This window comes from Diceros bicornis, chromosome 25 (genome assembly GCF_020826845.1).
Source record: "Diceros bicornis minor isolate mBicDic1 chromosome 25, mDicBic1.mat.cur, whole genome shotgun sequence".
NCBI lineage: Eukaryota > Metazoa > Chordata > Mammalia > Perissodactyla > Rhinocerotidae > Diceros > Diceros bicornis.
The window spans coordinates 41,630,173-41,657,835 of NC_080764.1; the positions used below are offsets into that span (position 1 = coordinate 41,630,173).

The 27,663-nt window shown below is 35.7% G+C and overlaps 1 protein-coding gene across 4 annotated transcripts in view; it reads right to left on the reverse strand.

Annotated features, from left to right (window-relative positions):
- NAV3 (neuron navigator 3) overlaps positions 1-27,663 on the reverse strand; it is a 558,397-nt gene that overhangs the window by 69,887 nt on the left and 460,847 nt on the right. For 3 of the 4 annotated variants that reach the window (XM_058568737.1, XM_058568735.1, XM_058568738.1), the window contains 7 exons: positions 19,143-19,275; positions 17,976-18,246; positions 16,347-17,055; positions 13,862-14,350; positions 9,476-9,517; positions 7,937-8,097; positions 2,274-2,462 (listed from right to left, as the gene is read on the reverse strand). In XM_058568737.1, coding sequence (XP_058424720.1) covers positions 2,274-2,462; positions 7,937-8,097; positions 9,476-9,517; positions 13,862-14,350; positions 16,347-17,055; positions 17,976-18,246; positions 19,143-19,275 — 1,994 coding nt within the window. The remainder of the gene's footprint in view (positions 1-2,273; positions 2,463-7,936; positions 8,098-9,475; positions 9,518-13,861; positions 14,351-16,346; positions 17,056-17,975; positions 18,247-19,142; positions 19,276-27,663) is intronic. The other variant, XM_058568736.1, reaches the window with a different exon arrangement.

The window sequence follows — 27,663 nt, forward strand, 5'->3', positions numbered from 1 at the left end:
GTAGAAAGATATATAATTGAAAAGATAATTACAATAGAGTAATATAAATATTATCAAGGGCAACGTACTGGGAACAACAAGAGCACACGGGAGGTGCTCACAACCTAGTCTGGAGAGGCCTGGGAAAGCCAAGGTTCGTGGTGGTGTGGGTGCAGAGAATGAGACGAATTTGAGAGACACCAGGAAGAGCCTCTTTAAAAGCGATTGGGTATAAAAACGCGGGTTGAAAGAGGAATAAAACATGACTTTCAGATTTCTCACTTGAGCAAATACTACCATTCTGTAAGATGTGCAAAATGTCAGTCATCCCAAAAACAAAAAAAAAGCAGCACATTCTTTTAACCTCTAACAACACTGGTGTGAAGTAAGAGTGTTAGCGTGGTGTACCAGAAAGAATGTGGACAACGCGTCAGCAGAGCCCATTTCAGCCTTTTTCCACTACTTAGTATTTACAGGTGGTTGACCTTATAGTTTGCCGCTCAGTCTCCTCACCTTTCACTGTGAGCGTTGGGCAGGACATCAGTGAAGTCCCTTCCATCTCTCTAGTCTAATAATTCCTTGATTCTCAGACCACAACTTAAGAATTATAATAGTTCAGTATTTAATGCACGGACATCAAAAAGCCATCTTGCTCACTGAAGCTGGCTTTCAACAGTTCAAATTATTTAATCCTCATACAGGGAAGGTCACCATTTCTCAGCATATAAACAGCATTCTCTCTGTAAATGAGGCATTCTAGAAAGTCATCAGTATGCTTAGCAAATTATTTTTACAGTATTATAAGAGGCCTGTCTCTGAAGAGAGTTATGGAACCATTTCAGAAAAGCAATGACTACGTTTCCGAGTAGTTCTATTTTGTCTGTCTAGGCTGCAGCAGTCAGCAGTCTCTCAGGATGTAATTCACTGCCTGTCACAGTGAGCTCATACGGTTTGGCTGATATCCCAAATGTGGCGGCGACTGTGGTCAGCTGATTTAGTGCCAGCACGTTAAATGCACAGTGGTGGCCTGAAAACCATGAGCCAATTTCCACAGCTGCCTAAACTCGCAGCCAGAGGAGACTTTCAATAAGAAGGTAGGAAGGGGAAAGAGAAAGGAAAGAACTATTCTTTATTTCATCCTCATGACAAACCTGTGAAATCACAGATGCAGAAATTAGGGTTCAAAAAGTGAGGAAACTTGCCCAAGTTCATACCACAAATACGTGGATACCAGAGGCTTAACCCTTGGTGTGTTTCAGACCTGGAGTCCTTTCTCTCATACATAATTATTAAGGACTAGGACAGCATGGCTGATGTCATGTCTGATTTCATTCCAGTCAGTTTGAACTTCTATGTTTACTTTTTTTTTGGTGAGGAAGATTGATCCCGAGCTAATATCTGTGCCAGTCTTCCTCTATTTTGTATGTGGGATGCCGCCACAGCATGACTTGATGAGTGGTACGTAGGTCCACGCCTGGGATTCAAACCTGTGAACCCCAGGCACCAAAGCAGAGTGTATGAACTTAACCACTATGCCACCGGGCCGGCCCCTTCTATGTTTACTTTTATGTTGTCCTTAGCTAATATGCTTTATAATATGTGTGTCACAATTTTCATTTATGGATACTTAGAGAAATCATTCATTAAATCAAAGAGGAAACGCTCTCAAATATTATGATCAAATTTGACATTTGAGGTTATATAGTTTACAAAATTATATACATTTGAACATCAATTAAACCTCCTGAGGTTTTCAAATGGATTTACTATAAAGTATTCTCACAGAACTTTATTGCATTGGATGAGGAAATGTAACTTATAAAGCAAAAGTAGATACAATATGAATTCTAAAATAAGATAAGAAAAATTAACACGAGAGGGAGTTTCTGAGAATAAAAGTTGGCAGGATGTGGTAGTTTCATAGGACAATTTTTCTGATTTATGTATCTTTATGGTTCTTTAACTGAGGTATTAAACAAAACACTCACTCTGATATTTGACACAGCCAGGCAAATAGTCTCTAAAATTACGAGGATTTCTGTATGAGAACATTGGATTTATTTTGAATTGTTCTCTAGCCAAATATCAATCTAAACAATTTCTGACATATCTCCAAATGCAAAAAGAAATGGAAGGTAATGCAGACTAAAACTTCTTCAAGCTTTGGGGCTCCCCAGGTGAGAGTTATACTTACTCATTTATTTACACTTAGGAATCCTTGTGATGAGAATGATGTGATAGTTTCATCTCTGAGTCAAATAAATAACCACAACTTTATTTCCCCCCATGCCTACCTTCTTCCATGCTGTCTCTGAATGAGCCTGAATGACTGATGGCACGCGGCCTTTCCTCCAGAGACGTGGCACTCCCACAAAGCTGGGAGTCATCATAGAGATCGAAGGAAGAGTCTTGGGCTGGGATGCTGTTTGAGCGCATCATGCTGGGCCCAGGAAGGTTAAATTGAGACAAATTGGTTGGGCTCACTGAAAAACAAGCACATACAGCCTATTATTCCGGGGCCTGGATGATGAAAACAGTAGGTTGATAGAGGGTGATACGTGATCCCAATTCTTATGGAAACATGAATTTATAGGCTGTCTCTATGTAAGGTAGGCCAAGAGTCTGCCTCTAAAATGTTCAGAAGAGTTACAGCAGAGTCCCTCTTTCCTTCTAGCACTGTCATGGCCAACAGTGTGTCCATTTCTAAAGCAACACTAAACAAAACCACCTAGCCACCTCTACTGTTCATGCCAGAAATATAATAACATGGTATTTTCTGCTGGCCATTATGAAGAAAAGATTGTCTTCCTAGAGTCTTCAGGCTTCTTTTTAGGGAAGAATACATCACTTTAGTGGGAAAAGCAAAACAGAAACAAAAATAAAACAAAGAAATCTAAGTTTCCTGAGAAGAGACTTTTGAAGCTTCCAAAGCAAAGAGTCATTTTGAGTTCTGAATTTTTGAGTTCAGTCATTTTGAGTTCTGAATTATGGTAAGTTCATGGTCAGTACCATCATTATTATCAGAACTAGGTTAAACTCAAGGAAAATATAATTCTCCTTTAAATGAAATATAATGTAATGTACATGGTATCAGTAGCTCATCACAAGGCTCATCACAGAAAACTCTTTTCCACTGTGTCTTAGATCGGATGCCGCAGCGAGATGGTCAAAGGTCACAAACTTGCTGTATTTCCAAAGCAGTACCTTAAGTCTGTAATTTGAAATAAGACTTTATTTACCTAGTGCCTTTTTACCAAATAGTTCTAATGACATCCAACTTTTCAGGCCAACTGATAATCATCAATTTAAAGAAAGATGTGATTGATTAAGTGTACAATTACATTGCAAAACAATACTGTTTTAAAATTTGAAATAAAAGCAAAGCGGAAAAATTGAGAAATACTTTTCTTAAATATGAGCATTTATGATAAATGTAAGTTATTACAGGCATATGAGGAAGCAGGCAGGAACCTCTTAAGATATGAAGGGAACTGCTGAGTACTTTCAAAACCTTGGGGAATTTATGTCATTGGCTTAGAATTAGTTTGATATCATTTAAAAATTTGCTATGTTTTTTTTCCTTTGACGCAGGCACTATACTTCTTCTTAATATAATTACTGGCTCTCAAAACAATGTAAAATAGGAGGGGCACAGACCCCGAGGTAACTGAAGGGGACTATCTCTATGTGTCAGGCACTGTGCTGGATACTGTATAGGTATTAAATGAATCAACACACTGAACAACCCTTTGATAAAGCTAGTTATGGACTGGAGTAAAAGAAGGACAAGAAAAAAGAAAGCAGCCCAAGACTAAGAATTGCATCTACGTTTACATATGTGAAACATAATAAAAAAGAAAACCTATAGATTTGCAAAGTGCACCATCCATTGGAAGGAAGGAAAGAAAGACAACAAAAGGAAAGAGAGAAATCTGTCAGGCACAGTCCTTAAGCCAGTAGCGACCAGTTCAACCCTATTGCTGATAATGGCCAGTAGATACGCTGCAGGACATTCAAGACCTGAGTGTTTATGTGTAAGTACCTAGATTGGAGTAAATCATCCTATTCTAGGCCCACAGTATGAAGTGACTCTTTGCTAAAAAATTAAGCATTCAACACATTTGCAACATATGGTCATTTTAACATACGAATCTAGAGGTTGGAAGAACATTTCATCCACTGTTTGGTTTTGCATAATTCTCACCAAAATGATTGCAGACATATCTGCGTGAAGTGTCCTTCTGTAATTTCAAAACATAACGTTTAGCTCATCCAAGGAGAAACATTAGTGAGTATAAGGGTGGATTTTAAAGGGAATATTTTGCATTTACAAACACTTTCGATAGCTTCTCCATTGGAAATATACCCATACTATTTAAGAATGTTCAATTAAGTTAATATCTATGATGGATCTGCTTTTTGGTATTGTGGTTGAATAGAAAGATAAATATGGTATGGTCCCTGATTTCAGGAGTGGCCACTAGGGGAGGGGAATGAAAGGTAGAAACGTTAAGATGTAAAATAGACCAAAAAAAGTTATATAATGGAAGACAAATGTATGACTGACAAAGAGAATTTCTGTAACAGGACACAAATTGGTACAGGGTTTCTAACTGTGGCTTTGCTTTCCATTTGCTTCAGGCAAATATCCTAATCTCTACCCTTCAGTTTCTTCATGAATTAAAAAAAAAAAACTACAGAATAAATGGCCTCTAAGATCCATTTAAAGCCAGGAGACACACTAAAATTTCTAAATAGGAGAGACATAGATGTGGCAATCTTTTAGGGAAAAGAGGGCTACTGACTTTGTCTTAAATTACATTTTCATAGCAAAGCCACTGTTTTTATTAAATTATATGTTTATTTGTGGTGATTTGAAGAGAACAGGGACTGATAGAAATATGGAGTGGGTTTCTAAAAATCCTCCAAGTCATACCCTGAGTCTGCTACTATATCTAGAGATACTACCTAGTGAGTTTACAACATTGTTTTAAATAAGAAAAGAGTTGTCATATGGAATCTAATGTTAATTTATTTTGTGGAATCTAGGTATATAACTAGGAACAATAGCTGGAGATTTAGGAAAATTTTATTTGGTCTTTTAAAGGAACAACTTCATAAATGCGATATGTCTAGATTTACGTAGTTTCTACCATTGGTGAGTTTAGAGAAGAAGCTAGAGATGTCATAAGAATTTACATAATAGATGAATGATTCAAGCAAATGTAGGTCTCTTCTGACTCTGAGATTCTATGCTCCCAGGAATACAGAAGAAAGGGATTAATCCTGAATAATTTGAAGAGGGAGGAATAAAAGGACATTCACAGAAGACAGACCCTTGGAAGTAAAAGCATAGAAACTTCTCCTACAAAGGTGTTCAAACATCCTCTTGTATGCAAAAAGGTCCATCAAATATATAGAACTTGGAAGTGACAGGTTGATAGAAATACTTCTACATGGTAACCCTTGTGGCAAAGTGAAAAATGAATCTGAGCTATTGTTATCACTCACGGGAACACGACAATGAGTCTCACTAGGTTATAAGATGCTTTACAAGTACTGTGACCAGTAGTAAATGAAATTTCATCTAAAAATGTATCTTTTTTACATGAGTTATGTTCTGATATATTTTCTTGAGTAGGAATGTTTCTATTATAACTGTCATGCCAGGCTCTACACACAAACCACAGTTTACTTTGGCAGCAGCTCACAGTAGTCTACTGATAATGACATAATTGTAGTGATCTTAAATTTCTTACGTTTGTTATACATTATTCTTTATAGCAATATTTCAAAAAATTTATATTAGCATATTTTTAACAGGTAGAAAGTAAGGATACATAAAGAAAACATGGATATTGCAACTGTTGAATGTTAATAATAGCTTATCTAACTGATCATTCAGAAAAGATAATGATCAAATTGAAAACAAATGATGACCAAAGTAAAATGTATATTATCTATATTCAAGTTAAATAGTAACATTTGATATATCTTTCAAATTTTAATAATAAAGTAACTTTTACTTATGATTGAATTTTAATGGTACCCACTTCCTTGCCTAATAAATATAAATTCAGGTGAACTGGAAATACAATCAAATCTCTTTAGAAATAATTTTCATGTTTTTAAAATTAGTCATTTTTTTCTTTTATAAAATAACATAGCATAAAGATCTCAGAACACCTGATAATAAGCCACATATGCTTATAAAATCTGGGTAGGTACATGAGAGTGTGTTGACATGCATGGGAAGGTCTTTCTTCATGTGTACCAGTGGGTGAAAATGTTGAGTGATAAGGAAATAGAGGTAGTAAGATCAATTTGAAATCTACTGCAATTGTCTCTGATAGTGTAAGAACGGCTTTCCAATAAAAATGATGATGTAGGAGAGTCTATCTAGTCTTATATTCTCCTGAGTCTTTGTACACATTAGATGAGTCGTTCCTCAAGATATGACCTAGATTTTATGTATCTATTCAACAGAAGAGAAAATTGAGGTTAAATGACTTTGCCAAGGTCAGACATAGCAAGTGGTAAGGTTTTTTTTTTTTCTTAAAGAATAACGGAATAGATGAATTTAATCAGAATTATAACAATGGAAAAATAATGGAGTAAGGAATCAACTGATCATATTAATGTCAATTAGTGAAAAGAGTGACAGGAGACATGAGATACTTAGCAAACTCATAGCATTTTAGGTGATTTGAGTTTGTTTCAGATGTTGCATAAAATTATATTTTGTTTCATATTCCTATGGCTCTATAAAAACATTTTCAATTCATTTTCTGAAATTAATGTGTTAAGCTTGGCTGTGTTGTGTAACTACAACTCAAAGTAAGTAAAAGTTATACCATCCTTTGGCATTATGAGGCAAAAAAGTCTCATCACTATGTAGGTTTAACAACAAAAACATGGTTTTTGATATGAATTCATCAGCTCATATGGAACCATGCCCCAAATAATTGGTTTTCATTGCTGAAAGCTCTGTTCCACATAGTAGGAAGAGTTACAATAGAAAAGAAATAGCCTTGAGTGTCCCAACAAAGCTGAAAGTTGAAAAGTCCAAATTATTGAAGAATTTGGACAATCTGTGAGTCTATTATTAGAAAAAACTGTTTTCTAGTGAAAAGAGAAAAAAATAAATAATGAGATTACTTTATATGTGACTTTATAGAAGAGAAATATATTTTTAAAAGCATTGGATCTATTAAATGATAACTGGAACGTTTAGATTTCTTTCATTATTTTGTCACTCTTCCCTGTGTTTTCTATGACATTTATACAAACGATTTTATATTTCGTACAAATGATGCTAAGCTCATAGTAACTCAATGGCTAAACTAGTTTTTTTTTTTTTTTCATTGCATTTATCCAAAAATGCTCAGGGTATTATCTTAACAGAGCATTCTCAAAAGCTTTTTAAGGAGAGTTTTAACTTTAAAAATGGTAAAAGAAGTGATCTTGGAGTCATAGAATCATGTATGTTTTCTGCCTCCTAACTATTTCAATTTTCTATTTTTCTACAAAAAGATTATTAATTTTGTTATAAGGATTTTAAAAAACATTTTGAATAACAAAGCGATGTTTTACTGTTTTGTAAGAGGACTCTGAGAAGGCCCGTAGGCTTGAAGTCAGGTGTTCTGGGGTCAATTACTGCCTCTGCCCCTATAAGTGGTGGGATTTTTTTTCAAATCACGTGACCTCAGCGCATCTCTGGAGCCTAGAGTATAAAATAACAAAAGTATTATTTATGTCAAGTAGTTGTCATGAGCAACAAACTGCATAAGTTCGGAAATTATTTTGTGAACAGTAAGCAATCATACAAATAAAAGGTACTGGTGAGGTGTCTTTATCCCTTCTTTAAATGAACAATTTTTGTGAAAAGATACCAGGGCTTCCATGAAGGTGTATGGTGAAAGGAACAAAGTGGAAATGATGTTTTAGAATATTTTACCCAAGTTGGAAAAGTGGTATTTTCCTGTAGCCGAAGATGACATGGCAGAAGGGGAGACCAGAGGCGACTGGTTGCCAGTATCCTGCAGCCCTCCGGTAGAATGGGAACGCAGCCACTCCTTGCCCTCTTCTTGGTTGGCCTGCCGAGATGATGGGGTATATCTGCAAAACAGCACAGCTAAGACACTTAAGCACATCTACAAGGGCAAGGCAATACCAGAACAAGAAAACAAGAGGAGCTTACTATTCAGACTGAACAACGTTCTCAAACAGATTGAATCTAACTATAATTGCTTAGTTCTTCCAGATGATTTGACACCATCTGTTTGAATCTCACAGGAAAAAAAATAAAGGATTTTCAGAAGAAAATTATGCTTCTGTGAGATATGTAGTTGAAAATCATAAGCAAAGAGCAGGCAACAAAGTTAATTGAGAAGGACTCAAAAGCACAGTGCTTGGAAGGATGTGAAGCGGGTGAAAACATAGACTAAAAATGGTGGACAGTGGTAGGCCAGAAGCCAGTGGAACTGGACTGATGGTCACAGAAAGTCATAGGAAATGTAGCACAAATTGACAGATTTTTTTTCTTTTAAAAAAGGAAAAAATTTATTTGGTTAACATGCCACTTGACATCATGTCTGGATTTAAAAATAAGAAAAGGAGGGAGAAATGGGCCCATTTTATTAGAAAATAAAATCTTGAAATGGAATAATTATAAGCTGTTTGCTGCTGCTAAGGAACTGGAGACAAAAGGGATAACAGAACAAAGACCTATTTGGCCAGTACTCACTTTCACCAGAGTTAAGTAAACTCTTAGTACCAAAGAACAGTCAACTTATGTTCATATCTCTGTTAGTATATCTCTGTTAGTAGTTTATTCTGTATCTTTGCCTCAGATAAAAGTGTGCAATAAAGGATGGCCAAGAATTAAATTTTAATTTAATTTTTTATGATGAACTGAATAATTATTTTATTATTATGTAATATTAGACTAATTCATATTTAAATTGATATGATAACAGCACTCCTGACAAATAGAAATTAAAACTCTTTTGAGTTTTTACCAAAAGGATTCATCAAAAATTCATACCTTAATTACAGTATTTGTCCTCTGATGATGAAAATATATTCTCTTTGATTCAAATTAGAGCATCCTTCAGCCTTTCAATATTAACCGGCCACATCTGTAGACTAGATGGGTTTTGAGGTTTTGCAAGCATATGCGTCCAACATGCAAAAGTTAGGGAATTTTCAGAAGTGAGTACTGCATTCTACCAAAAGCTGCTGTCGCCAAAATAATGGTATTTATATTGGATTTAATTTACTGAGTATATTTAAATTACTGAGCCTCTATGAGTATCTCAACCTGAGGGCTATCTCACCAATTCCTCAGGCCAAAAGAAACATTAGGAATAAAGTGATTTCATCCTCAATGGCAGGTGCTTCATTGCAAACAAAGAAAGAAAGAGGAAGAGAGACAGCACACAAAGCTTACGTAACAACAGAGAAAGGCAGCAATTGTGCTGAGAGAAATATATACCTTAGTCCCTTTTTGGGTAGTGTATTTCTGTCAAGCTGCATGCTGTTAAAACAAAGAAAACCCCTAAGGACATAATGTAAACAAAACTTCCAAATTACACTTCCAACAAAAATGGTTGTCTGTTTGAACTACACAAAATAAATTTTTGTAACACATATTTAATGCTTAACTCATTGGAAAAGGCCAAAGGTGACCAGATGTCCATTGTTGTAACACATGTGAGCTCCTTTCTAATCCAGTACCATTCAATGATAATTTAGTGACAGGATTATTAGAAGATAGATTAAATCATATGTTAGCATAATTCCCCTCTAGATTCTATTTACTGAATGATATGGTAGTTTTTTCTTCCCCATGTGATTGACTAGACTTCTGCTATGATTTCACACGCAAGAGAATCTTAGAGGTGAAAATGAGATACATCTGTTCTGCCTATGTTAAAGTGACAAGTTCCAATGGACAGAGAAGATGTGAAACATCGTTTAATACTTGTTTTTTGTCTTCAAATTGTTTTCAATAAAAATAAAGGCAGATTTATTCCCATTCACATATAAGAGAAGTAAAATAATAGATAATAAATATCTGCTTGAAACGTAATGTTTCTGGCACCATTTATTTAAATATTTTAATGAAATTAAACTATGCCATCTTTTGGAAATTAATTAAATTAGGTATTTTAAAGCCTATAAATTTTATCAATCTCTATTTTAAAGAATTCTTAATTGGTTGAAGAAAGGGATGAAAGAATGTGTCTGGAGAAAATGAGAAATGGTCTCTCTAAAAATAGAGGAGGAGCGTGTTAACAACTAAGTGGGACAAGTCTAGGGACTTCTGTTATAATCTCGCACATGTGAGTAACCAAAGAATAAAATTAATTTGAATTTGCAGAATTCTAGCTCTCTTCCATCAGAACCTCAAATGATCAAAATTAAATACACAGGATATGCATAATGGGGATGATACAACATGAATGCAAACAGAATTGACTTGAAATTTAATCACTCAAAGTCAAAGCTAAAATGTTTTCTTCTACTTGTACTCCATCAGTTAGCACTGCAATAGAAGGCATCCAAAGGCATTATACAACTTTATTAACTAAGAATGTCCACATAAGGTAATTACTATATTATGTAGAGGTCAGTTCTAGTATATATCTTAACTACAGAAATTTTTTTTAGTAGTGTGGATAAACAAACAGGAATCATACTGAACAAATATGAGAAACCTCTAAACATGGACTACATTGTGCTAAAGCATTAATATGGTCATAAGCCATTTCAAAGACTCTCTCTCTCATGTGTGCAAGCTTGTTAAAGTCTAACATTGCAGAGGAAATGGAAAATAGTCATCGTTTTGCCAATGTGATCAATTGTATAAAAAATTACATGTTTATATGATACACAGAATTTAATGAAAGAAAAATACATTTAAATTTACCAATATAAGTTAAACTTTAAGTAGAAATATCTGTCTGAATCTGGATATAAATGATTTTATAATGTAGACACTTTGCACAGACCCTGAAGACCCTGAAAGCTCGCAAACTCATACACCTACAAGGGCCAGGCAAACAGTGACCACGAGTGAGGTGGGGATTTTAGCTAACAGTCTGAGGACAGTCTGTTTGCCCAACGCCAAGAGTTGCTGTGGAGGATTTTGAAGGCAGGGTTGCCAGATCTGCATTTAAAGACAAGCCAGAAATATGTAAAGTTGGTAACTACTTTATTTTTAAAGTTTGTTAGGTCACAAAAAACAACACAAAGAAAACAAAAGAAATGTGGACTGGTTATAGCCCATGGGCCACCAATGATCCAGAGCAGCTACAGAGGGAAAATTGTGAAAGAACTTATTTTATTATTTATGTATTTATTTTACTCATTTTAATGAAGAGGAATTTAAACAAAAATTAAAATCTTTATGAGAAACTATTGATTTAATAGTACTAGAATATGCATATCAATAAAGTATTCTGAAATTGTAAACAGGCAAATCATGAACTTATGTAGATCTCTATCAGATTTCTCTAATTAATTTGTCTAAGTATTTACACTTTAACATACTTTCTCTCAGGTATGGCTCCTTGATTAGAATATACTGCTATTGCTTGCAATTTTGTTTCAAAGAAAGAAAAAGTACAACAATTTACTGGGAAGAACTAATTAATATTTTTATAATATACTATGCCTATGAAGGTATTTTACTTTTCACATGTTAACATTCATCAATACATTTTACTAAGATCAAGGGCAAAACAGTCATTTATTCAAAATTAATTTATTTAAAGTTTATTTTAGAAAAATTGTTTATCTGGCTATTTTTAATACTAGAACACTCCCACTTGTAAAACTGGTCTGAAATATTTCAAAGACTGAAGAACAACAACAAAAACGATTTGCTTAAAGAGAATAAGTAACCGTATATTTGCAAGTATATTTCTATGGTGAAAATGTATATTGACTTCTGCAAAAATATAGATCAAGTAAAATATTAACATTGCATTTATGATATATCTATAAAACTCATCAATCTTGTATCTGGTTTGAGAGTTACTTGGTTACAAATAGTTATTTGAACATCTTCCTGAGTTTTCAATGTCTGAATACCAAAGAAATAGGTTGATGACTAAATGGTCAACCTGTTGCAGTCATATTGATGATTAAGAAATAATCATTATTTTTGAGGTTGATTCTGGTCAATAAATAATAGTCTATTTGCAGTGTGCTTGGTTATTTGGATTCCTCACGTGTCAGTACACAATTAAGTATACATTTATCATAACTATAGGTTGTTAATACATTTCCAATACAATTTGATTTATTTGTTAGAAGTTTTGAAAACGACATATGAGGATGCCCATTATACCTTTAAAGTGCAGAAACTCAAATCTAAGATACTAAGAAGTAGGAAGCCTAACTTAGATCAAATTGAATGAAACAGTACCTACACTAGTGTCATGTGTATGAAGTTGGTCTTGATGTACACTGGCTATAATGACAAAATCAGCAGGGAAATGGAGGCTAATGCCTACATTTTAGTTTCTATCACCCAGCTGTTTGTCTTGTTTCTCTTTGCACCATTTTTTGTTCATAAGGAGAAATGTATTTTGTAATTAGCAGCCCACCATAGGAAGCATCAAGCATCAATGTTTCAGTTAGTTCTAAAATTCTTTTATCAAGGGGAAGTCCCATTTTCATGGCTGTCCATGTACCATTGTTAGGGGAGTGGAAAGTAAAGGGGGATGGAAGCAATATTTTGTTTTGGGTTTTGTATTTCACAAAGGCAAGAGAAGCAGGGAAGAGCAGAGGGAAATCTTAGATTAAGGGACAACTGGTGCACTGCAGTGAGAGTCTAGGTAAGGGCTTTAGTTGATATTTTAAAAAATGATTCTGGGAGTAAGTCTGGAAGTCTAGAAAAGAGGTGATAGGTGAGCATCCATTGTGGAGTGAACTAAAGTTTAGGGAAAGTTATCAGGCATTCTCAGTGAGCAGTAGTGCTTTTACAAGTAACACAATTAAGATATGTGGCCAAGACCATTTGTGAAAGCTTTAGGTGTGCGCAGAAACCAACATCATTAAGTTCATCAAAAGAAAAGTGGTAGTTTTAAGATTTTCCTGGGGGAAAGAATCACTACCAAAATATCTGAGAAATGATTTTTCGGGGGAGAGAATCTAGAGCCATTTTGGTCAACAGTGATGCTTTCTGGTAAGTATATTGGGTAAGAAATGCCTTGTTATGTTCTCCATTTTAAGTTAAAAAAACCAATAACTCATTAAACCAATGGGAAACACTTTGTAATGTGATTTATTTCCAAGGAGTCTATTTAAAATGTCACTGCTGTTATAATTTTCTCTAAGAATTCATATCTGACAATTGATTTTTTTCCAATTTAACTAGGATTCCCCAGTGATCCATTTTCTGTTTTTCCATAGAAGTGCTAATAAAGTAAAATTAACATGTTGCTCAGAGCATAATTGTAGAATCCATTTAAATTTGGTCTTTACAAATGCTTAAATTATCACAAGGAGATGTGTAGTCCTGAAGCTTAAGCTAAATCATCAAAAGTCATCAAAATGTCTTGAGAAGACATCATTCAGTACATAAATACCTGCTTTTAATTTTATTCAAATTGTCTATTGGGTATATATATATATATGTACGCATTCACATTAAGAAACTTAATTTTCCAATTATTCTATCCTTAATGGTTTTTTTCCTCTGCAAACTTGGTAATAAGAGCAAATAAAAGGCCCAACTCATCAATCTTATATCCCTTCAATCTACCTCCCTTTGCAAAGTGGCACTCCCACTGAAGTCAAGGGGGAGGGGATAGGCACAGTGCAGGGAGGAGGGAATGAGGACTTCATCAATGCCTCCAAGAAAGCTCACCTTTCTGAGAGAGTAGATCTCACACTACCCGTTCTCATGAGCAGGCTCTGAACCTCGTGAGTGCCTGTGGTCAATCCAGACAGGGAGCCATGATGGCTGAGGGGGAGGTCAATAGACTCAGAGCTCGTATGGAGGCTAGTCATGGACTGGTAACTCGGAGTGTCCTTGCTGCCAGCAGAGGAACTGCTCAGATTGGCAGCCCACACGAGACCACCTGATGTGAAAGAGTGAACCGATGCTGGGCTGGAAGCCAACGAGTGACTTAAGCTTATAACATCTGTAGTTAAGTCTGAGGGTTTATTGAAGAGAGGGCTGCTGCTGCCACTTAGCCCACCAGCACTGCCCATGCTGCCCGTACCAGACGATGGTGACTCCAGACTGCCTTGCCGCGCTAATGTGGTACTAGGACTGGGCATTACTGAGGAGGATTTCACACCCTCAGTATTAGGTGCAGAGGCAGATTTGCCACCTGCCTTGGCACCAAACAACCTAAAAGAAAAACAAATAACAACTTCAGTTGTTCCAAGAAACTAATATCCACATTTAATATTTAGGGTTACAATGCACAGAGCCAGTGTGCTTCGGTGTACTGAGCACCAAGCACCTCCTGTCTCTATGTTAATGAACTTTATAAGTTTGAACTTCTTAATCTAGTGCCAAAAATCTCTCATATCCCCATAAGGGTACGTCAGTACTGGGCTGCCACCCAGGGGGTGGTGGGAAGTGGGCAAAATAAAAGTACATCAAGCATGAAAATCCCTGGCTTTCACAATTTAAGTGACCATGAGAATCTTTCATGAAAATTTAATAGTTTGACTGTACTTGCTGTTACCTACTTACAGGACCATTATGATGAAACAACTTCTATGCATTCAGTATATAACACTTAATTTTTTTTTTTCATTTTAACATTTTATTCAAAATCTAAAAGGGGTGCTTAAGGCAAGGTTTAGGAGGCTACATTGCATAGCTGGTGGCCTGAGTGACTGTCAGAGTGTAGTAGATTAGAAACAGTATTGGACACTGTTGGCAACATGTCAGTTTGTCTGTATTTTCCCCAAGAAAGAACAAAGGGTTTTTGTCAGTTGCCAGTGATATTCAAATACATATTTATAATAGTGATTTGAAACATAGTTGGTGCTAAGTAAGATATTGGAGTTTGGTTCAGAAAACATTTTAGTTTTGTAAATGAAGCAGATGATATAATCGAATTTATGTAAATATGGAAATAAAGTGGTATGAAGCAATGGCATAATGATTACTAATTAAGTTGCAATGAAATCCATATTTCCTATAGTGCAATATTTTATGATGAATATGAGAAATTGTTTCATAGGTAATGGGCCACTGGAGGGCACTACTGACTTTTACTTAAGCAACAGAACTATGTACTCTCACAACAAGCCATTATCCTTTCCAATGAGAATCAACATTTCAAAAAGTCAGTTCTTCAGGATTAATATTTCTACTGAGGAATATAACCTCTAGGTTTTTCAAATAATCATGTATATGAGATTGCTCGAGATGTAAAGGTAGTTTCAAGACCCTTTATTTCCCAGACATCAAGATTCTTGATTTAGTCAGTATAATAAAAACAAACATTAAAAATACTTAAGATGTAATAGACTATAAATCATACGCTATCATTTCATACATGAGGAAATAGACCCAGAGAGGTTTAACTATTTATCTCAAGTCTTAAACTGTATGTACTTTCTTGACGCAAAACACATTGGTATTTAAAAACAGTGATATCTCCAAGCAGAACTCCATGTATTCAGTACCAGAGACAGTCTTGGTGCAGAAACCAAGCCATCATGCTTACCAGAGTCATGTCAAAGAAAGCTGATGAAGACTCAGACAACCTAGCCTATTCCTTAGTTACTACGCTGTACCAAACACCTGAATGTTTTCAAATTCTGTCAATCATATCATACCTTGATTTTCATTAATATGTCAAGATACAGTACTGTATAAATCTGTCTAATGTAATCTGTTACAAGGAACACAACTTCATCTAAATTCATGATCATCAACTCATTAAGAGCCAGCAAGATAATAAACACTGGAAATGAATACCAATAGCCATAAAGACCTATTTTGTTTTTTAATTGTGGAAAGGAGAGATGGAAATCTACGGAAATTTTACAAGCTATTACTTTATTTTATCACTATCCCTAGGTATTGCCATCTGCTTTTACGTCTCTTATAAATGCTGTTTGTGTTGCTAATATTACAATGATAGTAAAACTGCAAACTTTGAGCATTTCTCATGCTCCATTTTTTTGCTATTTATATGATCAGCTTCTTAGAACACACTGGACTCAGAAACTGAATAAAAGATTTCAAGATATATGTATCTTAGAATATATATATATATATTTAGGATATATACAATCTCTAAAATATGTTTTTTATTGGATAAGATTTAAGACATAAGATACAGCCTTTTATATTTTCCCAGCATCCTTGTACGCATCCTTACCTTCGAAACGTAGGTGAGGCAATATCAGGATACTTGGATCCTGGCTGCCTGAGCCCTTGTGTCCCACAGGCACTGGCAGAGGTGGGGCTGGATTTGGGGGAACCTGATAAAGAAACACTCTCTGAATCTGAGACTGCTACTTTTTCCTTTTCCTTGTCAGTTTGGTTGACAGTGACGGGACTCGAGCGCCCTGACGCAATCTTAGTGGGTTCTCTCAGTTTTGAGGTGGCAGCACCAGCTGACTTGCTGCTGACATTGGAATCAATACTGCTGGTACTGGATCTGTGGCCACCTCGGCCAGGAATGCCACTGGGGCTGGACTTTGAAGGGCGGGGCAAGCTGCGGTACTGCAGGGAGGTCTTCGAGCTAACATGCAGCCCAACGTCATCCTGATTCTGTGAACCATCCAAGCTGGTTTTTCTCCCTGCATTTGACTTCCCACCAATGGCAGCAGATTTGGGAATTTTACCCAGCGTTGCTGAGCCACTTGTTATGGTCGCGCCACTGCTGGTGATCATGGTAGATGACCCCACTCCACTTGGTTTCTTAAATCCAAAGGAGCTGGTGGCAGTTGATCTTCCAATGCCCGAGGGGGGCTTTTTCCCCTCATCTCCACTGCTCTTTCCTGCATCTGAAGGAGACCTTTGTAGAGACGATCCTTTCAGGGGAGTTTTCCCTTTCTCAGAAGCTTTGGCATCATCAGTTTTCCCTAATTAATGAGAAATACACAAATATATGTGCCTGTACATTTTGATTTGAAAATAATACTTCTTTAAACAATGTATAAAATGTGAATACATCTTTATATTACTTCAGTTTCTAAATCTAAGTTTTAGATCTAAATAGGCATGTACTCTAATATACTGAAAGGACTGAGCACAAAAATATTTTTAGAGGAAATGTGATGAAAGATCAAGGAGATAAAATGAAAATACATATTTTTGCTATTTATTATTGTCTTGTATCTTGCAACTCTCTTCCTTTATAAGGATAGCACTTAATCTTATCAAGCTGAGTGCCTGATAAAGAATTCATCTGAATATCTGTGAGACGCTTACGTTCGAAGTGCCCTGTTACATCAGTACTTCAGGTGGCACTATTTAAAAAATAGGGAGAGAGTCTTAAAAAAAAAAAGGATAGTATAATTCACAGAATTCTTTCACTCTCTTCTTTCATAAAGTCTAATTCACAAATGATGTTTCAAATCTCCAGCATTCCAACCATTAGATTAGTGTGATTGTTTTTGCCTCTCAGAGTTGGTAGTGAAACTTAGTGGCCTATTAACCTAAATATTCCAAATGTTCATAATGAAGTCAGACGAAAGCAGTTTTACTTTTATTAAGTAGTCTTATTTTATTTCCACATGACCAGAAATGACTGTGGCAAAATAAAGACACCCAATAGCCACAAATTGTGGCAGTGCTCTCTAGAGACGCCTGGATTGTTATATCCATGGGGACTCATACGATAAACAACGTGAAGTTTAGATAGAAGAAAGTATTTAACTCTTCAGAGAAGAATCTGATTTAATAAAAATAAAAAAAAGCTATTTTTAAAGAGAACAAAGATCAAATGGAAACAAGAAATTACAACACTTTTCCATTAACAGCTGCCACATGACAAGCCTACCAGAGGTCTTGAGTGCACTCGTTCCAGCTTTCTGCCTCGATGGTGCTCCTCCTTGGGCAGACATGCCTCTTCTCCAGGAACCTGTCTGTGAAACGGACAGGGAGGCTTTCTGCCCCGCCTTCTCAGGGTCTTCAGGAAGTCCCGAGGAAACGCCCTTCCACTGGCCACCGCCATCCCCATGGCTGTCAAAGTCCTCATCTGTTTTTTTCAGCTCCTCAGTACTATCCCACGTCTCATCTGTTGCAGAACGTTTCTCTGAATCTGTCTTCAGCTATGAAGAAAATAAGACAGAAAAACTTTGTGCAGAAAAATCTGTGAAATGTGAATTAGGTGCTGGAATGAACTTTCAGATAACTGGTTAAAAAAAAGAAGCACTGATTTATATTTCAAAAGAATTCCAAAGACTCTTCTATTTTTATCCATGTCTTCATTTAAGTTTCATTAATTTTGGCCACATAATTCTCACTTGCACATATTAGAGAATGTCAGAATAGATATGTGCAGAAAACCCCAATTAAACACTCCAGAGAGAAAGAAATTTTCTATGTCAAATCTAACTAGGAAAAGTAAGACAAGATAAAACTTAATTATCTAATATCCATTCTTGGTTTATCATTCTCAAGAGATCCAGTAATGTACTTCAAAGACCAATAGAAAATAATCAAGAACTATCCAAAATTAGACTACTAAAATAATTTTTGATTTTTAAACAAATATATCAATAGTATAAAAAGAGATATAGCAATATAAGTCTTTCTGGGTTAGACTGTAATCAATAGAATATATATATATACACACACACACACACACACACACAAGCTGCTTCAGTTTAAGCAGTTATTTCAGATTAAGAAGTTGTGCTAGGGGCCGGCGCCATGGCTTAGCGGTTAAGTGTGCGCGCTCTGCTGCTGGCGGCCCGGGTTCGGATCCCGGGCGCGCACTGACACACCGCTTCTCCGGCCATGCTGAGGCCGAGTCCCACATACAGCAACTAGAAGGATGTGCTGCTATGACGTACAACTATCTACTGGGGCTTTGGGGGGGGGAATAAATAAATAATATCTTTAAAAAAAAAAAAAAGAAGTTGTGCTATATTTTAATCTAATATAAAAGGACTTGAGGGAAAACTGGCAGACACACCAGAAAAAGAGAGAAGGCGCTTCTCACCTGAGCGTTCTTCCTGGAAGGGATGGTGATGTTGGAGTAAGAGCTGACCGAAGACGTAGTGTTCAAGTCGTCAGTGCTGATGTTATCGAGGGTGTCACTGAGACCACTGCTCACCGAACTGCTGTCATCCCAGCTAAAGGCAAGACAGGCAGCAGCAATGAACGAAACACAGGATGCGCAATGCAAGTCACCTATATTTCCGTATAATCTTTACCATGCACTGGGAAGACAATCCTCTTTTTTAACCTTAAGATGAAAAATCATTCACTTTTCATTTTTGGAAAATCATATTATAAGAATTGAGTGCAGACCTGAGAATAACCTCATCTGATATTTGCAAAGAATCCCTGTCTAGACCAGATCCAGGAGAATGTTTATAGAATGAAGGAAAATACTACTACAAAGATTGCATGGAATCAGGAAAGAATAACACTACCGATAACTTTTTTTTTTTTCCTGAAAAAGCAACCAGGAGTCACATAGTACGTAAGAATTCACCCTGTGCTCTAACAAAAAAAACAACAACTGTGCTTTAGGAACCAGAAAGTCATTCTTCATTCTTCTACCTTAGTAGCAACTTCCAATTATTCACCAAATCTTGAATACTGAGATTCATTCTATCACATCATCCCTCCTCTATACTTCACTATTTCTGGCCTGGACAATACACAATATCCTCTTTGGCCTTCCTGTCTTTGGTCTTTCTCAGTACAACTTCATCTGCTAAACTCATGTCAGTGATCAAAAATTCACATCTGGCCATGTCACCCCACTGCTTAACACTCTTCAAAGACTTCTCTTTAGTGAAGTAGTAGATTCCAAAATGGAACTCACCTGCCCTGCAGGATGCACAAGGCAAGCCACTGCGGCATAAGAAAAATATCTGAAGTTCTGAATACATTTGTTTCTAATTTAAAGAAGAATAAATAAAATAGGCTATATTAATCTTCATGTGCAGACTAACACGGGGCCCCTCACTTAGGCAATGTGTCAGATAATGCAGAAGTAACATAAGATGAGCAGGGTAACCTGAACGAGGAGGCAAGCTCCACGGTGTGAAGGGGCGGACCACGGTTCTCTCATTTACTGGCTGGTTCTCAGTCTATTGTGATGTATTGTTGCTTACCTACGTAGTACTAATCGGATTCATGCACACTGCTTATGGATATTAGATACAGACAAAAGCTAAGTCTCATAAAATGGACAAGTAGCTTGAAAAACATCCTGCAAATAATCCACACACTGAAGAGAATTTCCATAATGAAAGCATAAGCAAACTCCAAAGGAATGGTGAAAGGACACTTTTCCTCCTCTGGTATGTATGCTTTATAAGTCACATCACAAATTCAAAATAATCGTGAAGTATTGAGATCACAAAGGAAACCAACTAGCAAAGTAATTATCAAGAAGAAAATCTGAAATTTGAATTTATAGAAAATATTGTTAATGATGATCCCTTTCTAGGTGTTTATTTTGCTCGAGATATTAGCTACTTATAGCATAAAGCATGATTACCAAATACATTTATAAATCATATTACTATCAATAATAATTGTATTTTTAATGAGAGCAAAGGGTATTTTGTGCCACTGTAGCAAATATGTGTCATCTGTAGGTGCTCACATCTTTTAAATACCCTCGCTACATCTTATTTTGATAATTTCTCACATTATAAGTCTTACCTTCTCAAGGTAGACGGCAAAAAACTCACATTTCCAGACTCCCTTATAGATAGATATGTCATGTAACACAACACAAGGCCTATCATATGCACCCTAAGTCACCAATGAGAAAAACAATCTTCTGGCAAACACAGTAGCAGAGTCATTCTATTCTTCTCTATCAGCACTGGAGATACCTGGTCTCCAGTTCCAAGGGTCAGAGGAGCCCAGCAAAGGAAGCAGTGATGCCCTGGGGCTACGATTGGCCAAGAGCCTGCAAAGAGCCTGGTTCTCCAATCATCCCAATTTTTCAGAGAGCCTAATAGCCTTTAACTCCTTAAATTAGTCCAAGCAGATTCTGTAGTTTGCAACTAAGAACTTCTATCAACACATTCATAATTTTTAAAATATTATTTATTTGTTCTTTAGTATACCCTTTACATTTGTTCTTACATATGTTGTATAATATATATCTTCTCACAGAAACACAAACATATAAATTATACAAATATAAACATACACATTTTGGCAACCACTAGTCTAAAGCAAAGTTCAGGCTCCTTAAAAAGACATACAGGGCTTTCCATTTTGTGGCCCTAGCCTACGTCTCCAGCTTAAACTCTTTATATCCCCTGCAACACACTCTGCACTGAGAGCTGCATTCAGTTCCCATCCCATTATGCTGTTTTCAACCTCTGCGTTTGATCAAGCTAGCCCTCTGCCTATCTGACTACCCCACGCTTACTCTATGAGCAGTTCCAGCATCCCATCTTCTAGGAAGAACGTTTCACACTCTGCTGTCAGGACGGGTTAGGCAGATCCCTTCTGCACCACCATAATGCTACGTACAGACTTACAGGACTGCATGTAGCACAGTGTTTTACAAATCTATAAAAATGTGTCTCAATGAACCATTATCCTGTGAGTTTTCTGAGCACAGAACTATGTGCTATTTTTCTTTGAATTTCTGTTATTTAGGTCAATGACTAACACATAAATGTTGAATAAAAGTCTCACATTTTATTGAGATTAAGAGAAAGGCAATCACAGAGGTAATCTTTCATACTTATACAAAATGAATTTTTAAGGAATACCTAGCACAATATATGCAGTATTCAAGAATAAAATTAAACAAAAAGGTAAAATCTCTAACGCATATTTTTAAAGTGACTATTTCGCTGGCAAGAAAAGATAGAATCAATCTTCCTCATAATAGCTTCTACCAACATCAATCCTAGCATCAGTCACTATAAGTTAAATGCAACTCTTACTGGAAGCATTAAAATCATTTATGTTTTAAAACCATTAAAAGTCTCAAATGAACACAATGATTGTGTGGTTAAAATGATATAAATGAAAGAATCCAAAATAAGATATAAAGTTTCAGTCTCTCAATAGAAAAATAAAAATATATCTAACAAATATAATATCATAGACATGAAGACCAAATTTCCAAATTTAGCTCATTGTAATGGAAAGAACAATGGATTCATAAAATTATGGTCTTTTATTTGAGCCTTTTTTAGAGGTACATGATATGTTCACTTAAACTGCTACTCTGACCTTCCTGTCTCCCAGGGTTGTGTGGGAAGCCCTAATCATTTATACGAATCATTTTATAATACCTTCCATTTTTCCATCTCCTCAAACCACTTTACCTCTAAGATCTCAAATTCTGCAATCTTACTTTTTGACCACAATCTTCCACGCTTTTGGCACTCTAAAATCTACTGATTCCTAATTTTTATATCTAGTTTATAGCTACTTCCTATTATCTATTTTTAACAGCTTTCTTGTGTTTTTTCCTCCAGTGCACTCTTTACCAAATGATGCAGGATCCAAGAAGCTGGAACAAAAGGATCGCTCAAGTGATAGTCTAACCAGTGCACTATTCTAGCTCTTGCCACCCGAATGGTCATCCATACCTGTCCTGACTCCACATTAATTAAACATATGTTTTCTCCACTATCATTTTGGCAAATGACAAGAAAGTCAACTAATTAGAATGATTAATATAATAATAATATTATATATTTTATAATATGTAATAACAAATTATAATGAATGAACGCATATAGGTTCAAGTTATCTAAACTCAAGTGACTTCTCAGGGCTACTTAGAAATTCTCTTCTATCCTGAAGTAATTTTCTTCAAATTCCAAAGGCAGTGTTATTTCTCTCTTCTTCCTCTGGATTCCAAGATCTTCCTCCTAATATTTTACTGAAATTGCTTTCACAAAGGTCAATACATCCATGAATTCAGGGCTTACTCTGTGTTCTACTCTTCTAGTTACTTAATATATATTATCTAATCCTCAAACAAATCTATGAGACAGGCATAATAAGGATAAAGTGGTTCAGATAGGTTAAATGATGTGCCCAAGATCCCATTACGGAGGTAGGTTTTGAACCCAGGAATTATGTCCCCAAGCTTGGTTAGTACTATGCTCCCCTGCCTCCTATCTTCCCACCCCTTCTCTCTTAAAATACACCAATGACGAGCCTTTACAGGCTCTTTGTAAACCTCACTGGAGTCCTCAGCATCTACTTTTCTCTCTTATTTGGGATTCCTTGAATTCCTCAATATTCAGAACTAATTTTAACTCACCTTACACAGTCTTCCTTGGAAATTTCCTTGTCTTCTACAACTTCAATATCCCTTTATGATTATGACACTCAAATTCACACGTCTAATTCAGATTTCTTTCCTGACTACAAGATCAGAATTTCCAGCCTTCTGCTGGACAGTTTCTCAAGGATCTCAAATTTACTCTCCTAGATTACATCATTTATCTTCAAAAATTCTTCTCTCTTTCAGTTATTGGCATTACTTGTTAATCCGTCTGCCATAAAATATTAGTACTATTGCCTCTCTTCTATCACTTGGCTCCATTTTAGTCAAGTTGTCTCTAATCCTTGAAAATCCTTCTTAGCTATAGATAACATGGCCACCCTTTGTTCCACATCTCCACTGCCCATGCTTGTCCCTCCTTCCATGAAAGTTATTAGTAAGTATCTGTTCTTATTCATTAAGTGATGAATAAATTACACCTCCTCCCCTTGAAGAACTCAGTGTTTACTGTAGAGGAAAAAATTTAAACAAATGATTATAATATAAAACGGTAAGTGTTGTGATAGAGGTGAGTGTTAAATGTGCGGCAGGACAGAGCTACCATCACTTATTTGAAGAGTTGAAGAATTTCTTCATGATAGGGATATTGCAGAGTGATCAGATGAAGTCTGTATTAATCACTGTATTGTAGCATATATCACCTGTTATAACCATTTTTTTGCACTTTTCTATCTTCTTGGTCATAATCTGAATTATCTGAAGTCAGGGACTGTATTTTACTTGTCTTTATAATCAGAGCATATAACGTGGTGTCTACTGTCTACTGTTGAATAGATGACTGGTAGAAGTTTGTTAAATGAATGAAACAGTTTTACTTTTGAAAATGCTACTTCTATCTAATGTTAAATTGGATTGAATCCAATAATAAATGTAGATTTTGAGAAAAATTGTTCAACATATTTCTTTGTTATGTCATCTCAAAGAAACAAATTTTGATTGATGACAACATTATTTTCCTAATCTTAAAGTGCTATGATTTTGACTTTCATCTTTGATTTTGTAGATACCAGAATTCTCCCTAGCTAGGATGCAATTAATCTTGGTTATTATGGCCTACTTAATTAAATTGAAAAAGGTTCATAGAAAATAGGTTTTTATTACTACAAAAAATGATAATTTACTCACATAATTAGCTCTAAGTAATAGGTCTCAAATCTCATTAATATATTTTCTCCATCCTTTCATTTTTAATTTCATTAAGATATGCTAAGAATTCTTGACTATATTCTTTATAAAAGGGCAACTCTTTTTCTCCTAAGTTACAGTTCTATCACTCTGCTAAATTTTTCTCAACAATCTAGGACACCGCAATAAATTACGAATGTGCATTATCTTGTCTACATGGCTTGCATTTCCATGCTGGGTTGTTTCCAGTTTTGAAATGTTATGAATAAAGCTGTTAAGAACATTCACATACATTCCATTTATGTGACATTTTAGAAAAGGCAAAACCTGAGACATGTAGGACAGATAAGTGATTGCCAGTGGTTAGGAGTGTGGGAAGATTTTCAGTGGCTGTTACATGATGACACATGTCAAAACACAGAACTATAGAAAAAAATTACTGTATGTATGTAAAGTAAAAAAAAAAAACATGTAGCCAATTAACCGGTTGGCAAATTACAATTTGGACAATTTGGATACACATTAGATTACTAAATATTCTAAGAAGAAAATATTGTTTTGGCATGCCTTTTACTTTTTAAATATTTAATGCTCAATAAGGCACTGGAGCCAGGGATCTACTTTATTAATCTCATAGTGCACTTGTGGCTCTGACCCCCATGTTCACCCCTGGATTCACGCTCAGAAGCAGACCTGCTCAAAAACAAATGTGTTATATATTGAAGGTCTTTTTTTTTTCTTTTCTTTCTTTTTTTAATGATAAGGAATTCTGAAATATTAACTAAATAATTGTTAAAATAATTTTGCAGATTTAAAACTAATTCCAGAGGGAAATGGTAGTCCTCTTTGTCCGTGATTTTTCAACACACTCCTATGTTTTGGTATAGCAGCATCTCGTACAGCAGGTGTTCAGCCACATTCTTTGATAGTTCATATTGCCAGATCAACTGTCCTACTCATACATGTACATATAAAACACAGAGATTTGCTTTCAATAAATAACTAATACCTATACTTTATATGTTCAACAGTAACCTCAGTCTCAATTTGCTAGCTCATTAAATATTCCATTAATGAAACACATGAACATGCTTATTACTACTGATTCCTCTGGATGTACTCTGTTCCAACTCTAATTTAACTACAATCATAAGAATGCTGTCTGCTAATGTGACATTATTTCCAATTTCTATAAAAATGCCTTCTTATTCCTAAACTTTTTGTGTGTGTGTGTGAGGAAGATCAGCCCTGAGCTAACATCCGATGCTAATCCCTCCTCTATTTGCTGAGGAAGATTGGCCCTGGGCTAACATCCATGTCCATCTTCCTCTATTTTATCTATGGGAAGCCACCACAGCACGGCTTGACAAGCGGTGTGTCGGTGCACACCCAGGACCCCAACCTGCGAACCCGAGCCACCAAAGCAGAGCATGCGCACTTAACCACTGCACCACCGGGCCGGCCCTCCTAAACTTTTCAAAATATACTATTTGTGTCAGCTTGTTTTATTAAACTAAGAAATATCCATATAAACAATGTTTATGTATCTTTTTGAATGCTTTGATTATTTACTGTATGGTTATTTAGAAAACATAACCACGGAGATTATAGTATTTGTCAGTATCTGAGTGTTCTTAGGTTAGTGCTGTTGGAACACTACAGAACAAGTGCCTGAGGTATGCCATAGTGTTCCAACAGCATAACGTTCTTCCTCGGGTACCAGTATGTCTCTCCTTCACTCATTATGCTCCATGTGTCATACCCCTGATTCTAGATGCCGAGAGCAATCACCTAGTTGGACTCCATATCACCAACCATGAGTAGATTATTATACACTGTTTTAGATTCTTGGATGCCACTCCCATTTATGTCTCAGTCCTCTAGGCATCACTGATTTCCTGGACAGGTCTTCAACCAAGTCCAAATCCTTCCCCCACTACACCCTCACTCTGAATTCTAAATTTAAGCTCAGATATCCTTGGCTCCATTTTCAAGAACTTCAAGAATACCAAAAGTTAAGAAATGTTAAGCAAATTCAGCTTTTTATATATAACTTAAACACAATTCTGAAGTCAAGTTTGCCATTGGTAAATAATGTAGATAATGGTAGATTATGTAATTCAAGTGTTTATCCCAGTGTTTGAGACCTGTGGACATTCAGCCAGTATATAGGATCATACACTAGATGTATTTAGGTACTGTCAGACACTTAGACAAGTGTGGAGATTTCCATTTATTCCACAAGTGTCTATTATAAACTGGGGATTTTTTTAAAGGTATAAGTGTGGTAGCAGAAACAGAAAAAATCTAGATGCTGGAAGAAAAGGGGATACAAACTCCTAAAATTTCACTGGCACGTCAGAGGTCCAGTGTCAAAATTCTCATGAGATAGACATACCAAGACAAATAATCTGTTCTCTTCCAACCGAAAAATTGGCAAACATTGTAATAATATATGATAAAGTATAAGTTCTAAGGATTTTACTAAATATTTCTTAAGACAAATAATAATAATTTCATGAACAGAAAAAAAGAAGTAACCTTAGGCATCCATGACATCATTGTTTAAAAACTTCTGGATATGCTTCTTGTTTCTAAGGGTAAAGTAAATAATATTTGCATAATGAAATGAAGGCACCAGTTAAAAAAAAATCCTATCACATTTCAGGATAGCTTTGCTTTCCATTTCCATTGTTTATGGCAATGTAAATAATACACATAGGGAGATACAGATATCTTTAAAAATACTATTTGGACACAATGACTTTTGCAATAATAATAAAAAATACTGAGCATCAACTGTCTAGGCTTTGCATTTTGGTACCAATATGTTAAGTCAATGATCTTCTCAAAACTAAATGAGCACAAAACCACTTAGACTGACACCATACCTTTTTCTCAGCAAACACAATACACTACTTGTCAAGTTTGAGCATTATAGCCATTGAAGTGCAAATTCTGTATTACTTCAGGGTCATTGAAAGAAAGCAATGTAGTGTATTTCAATAAAGATTTATTCAGCATTTCCCTGGAAAAATATTTTATTATCAAGAAAAAAAGAACAAACCATTAAAAGAGACTACTGAATTAGAAAAACCTAAGT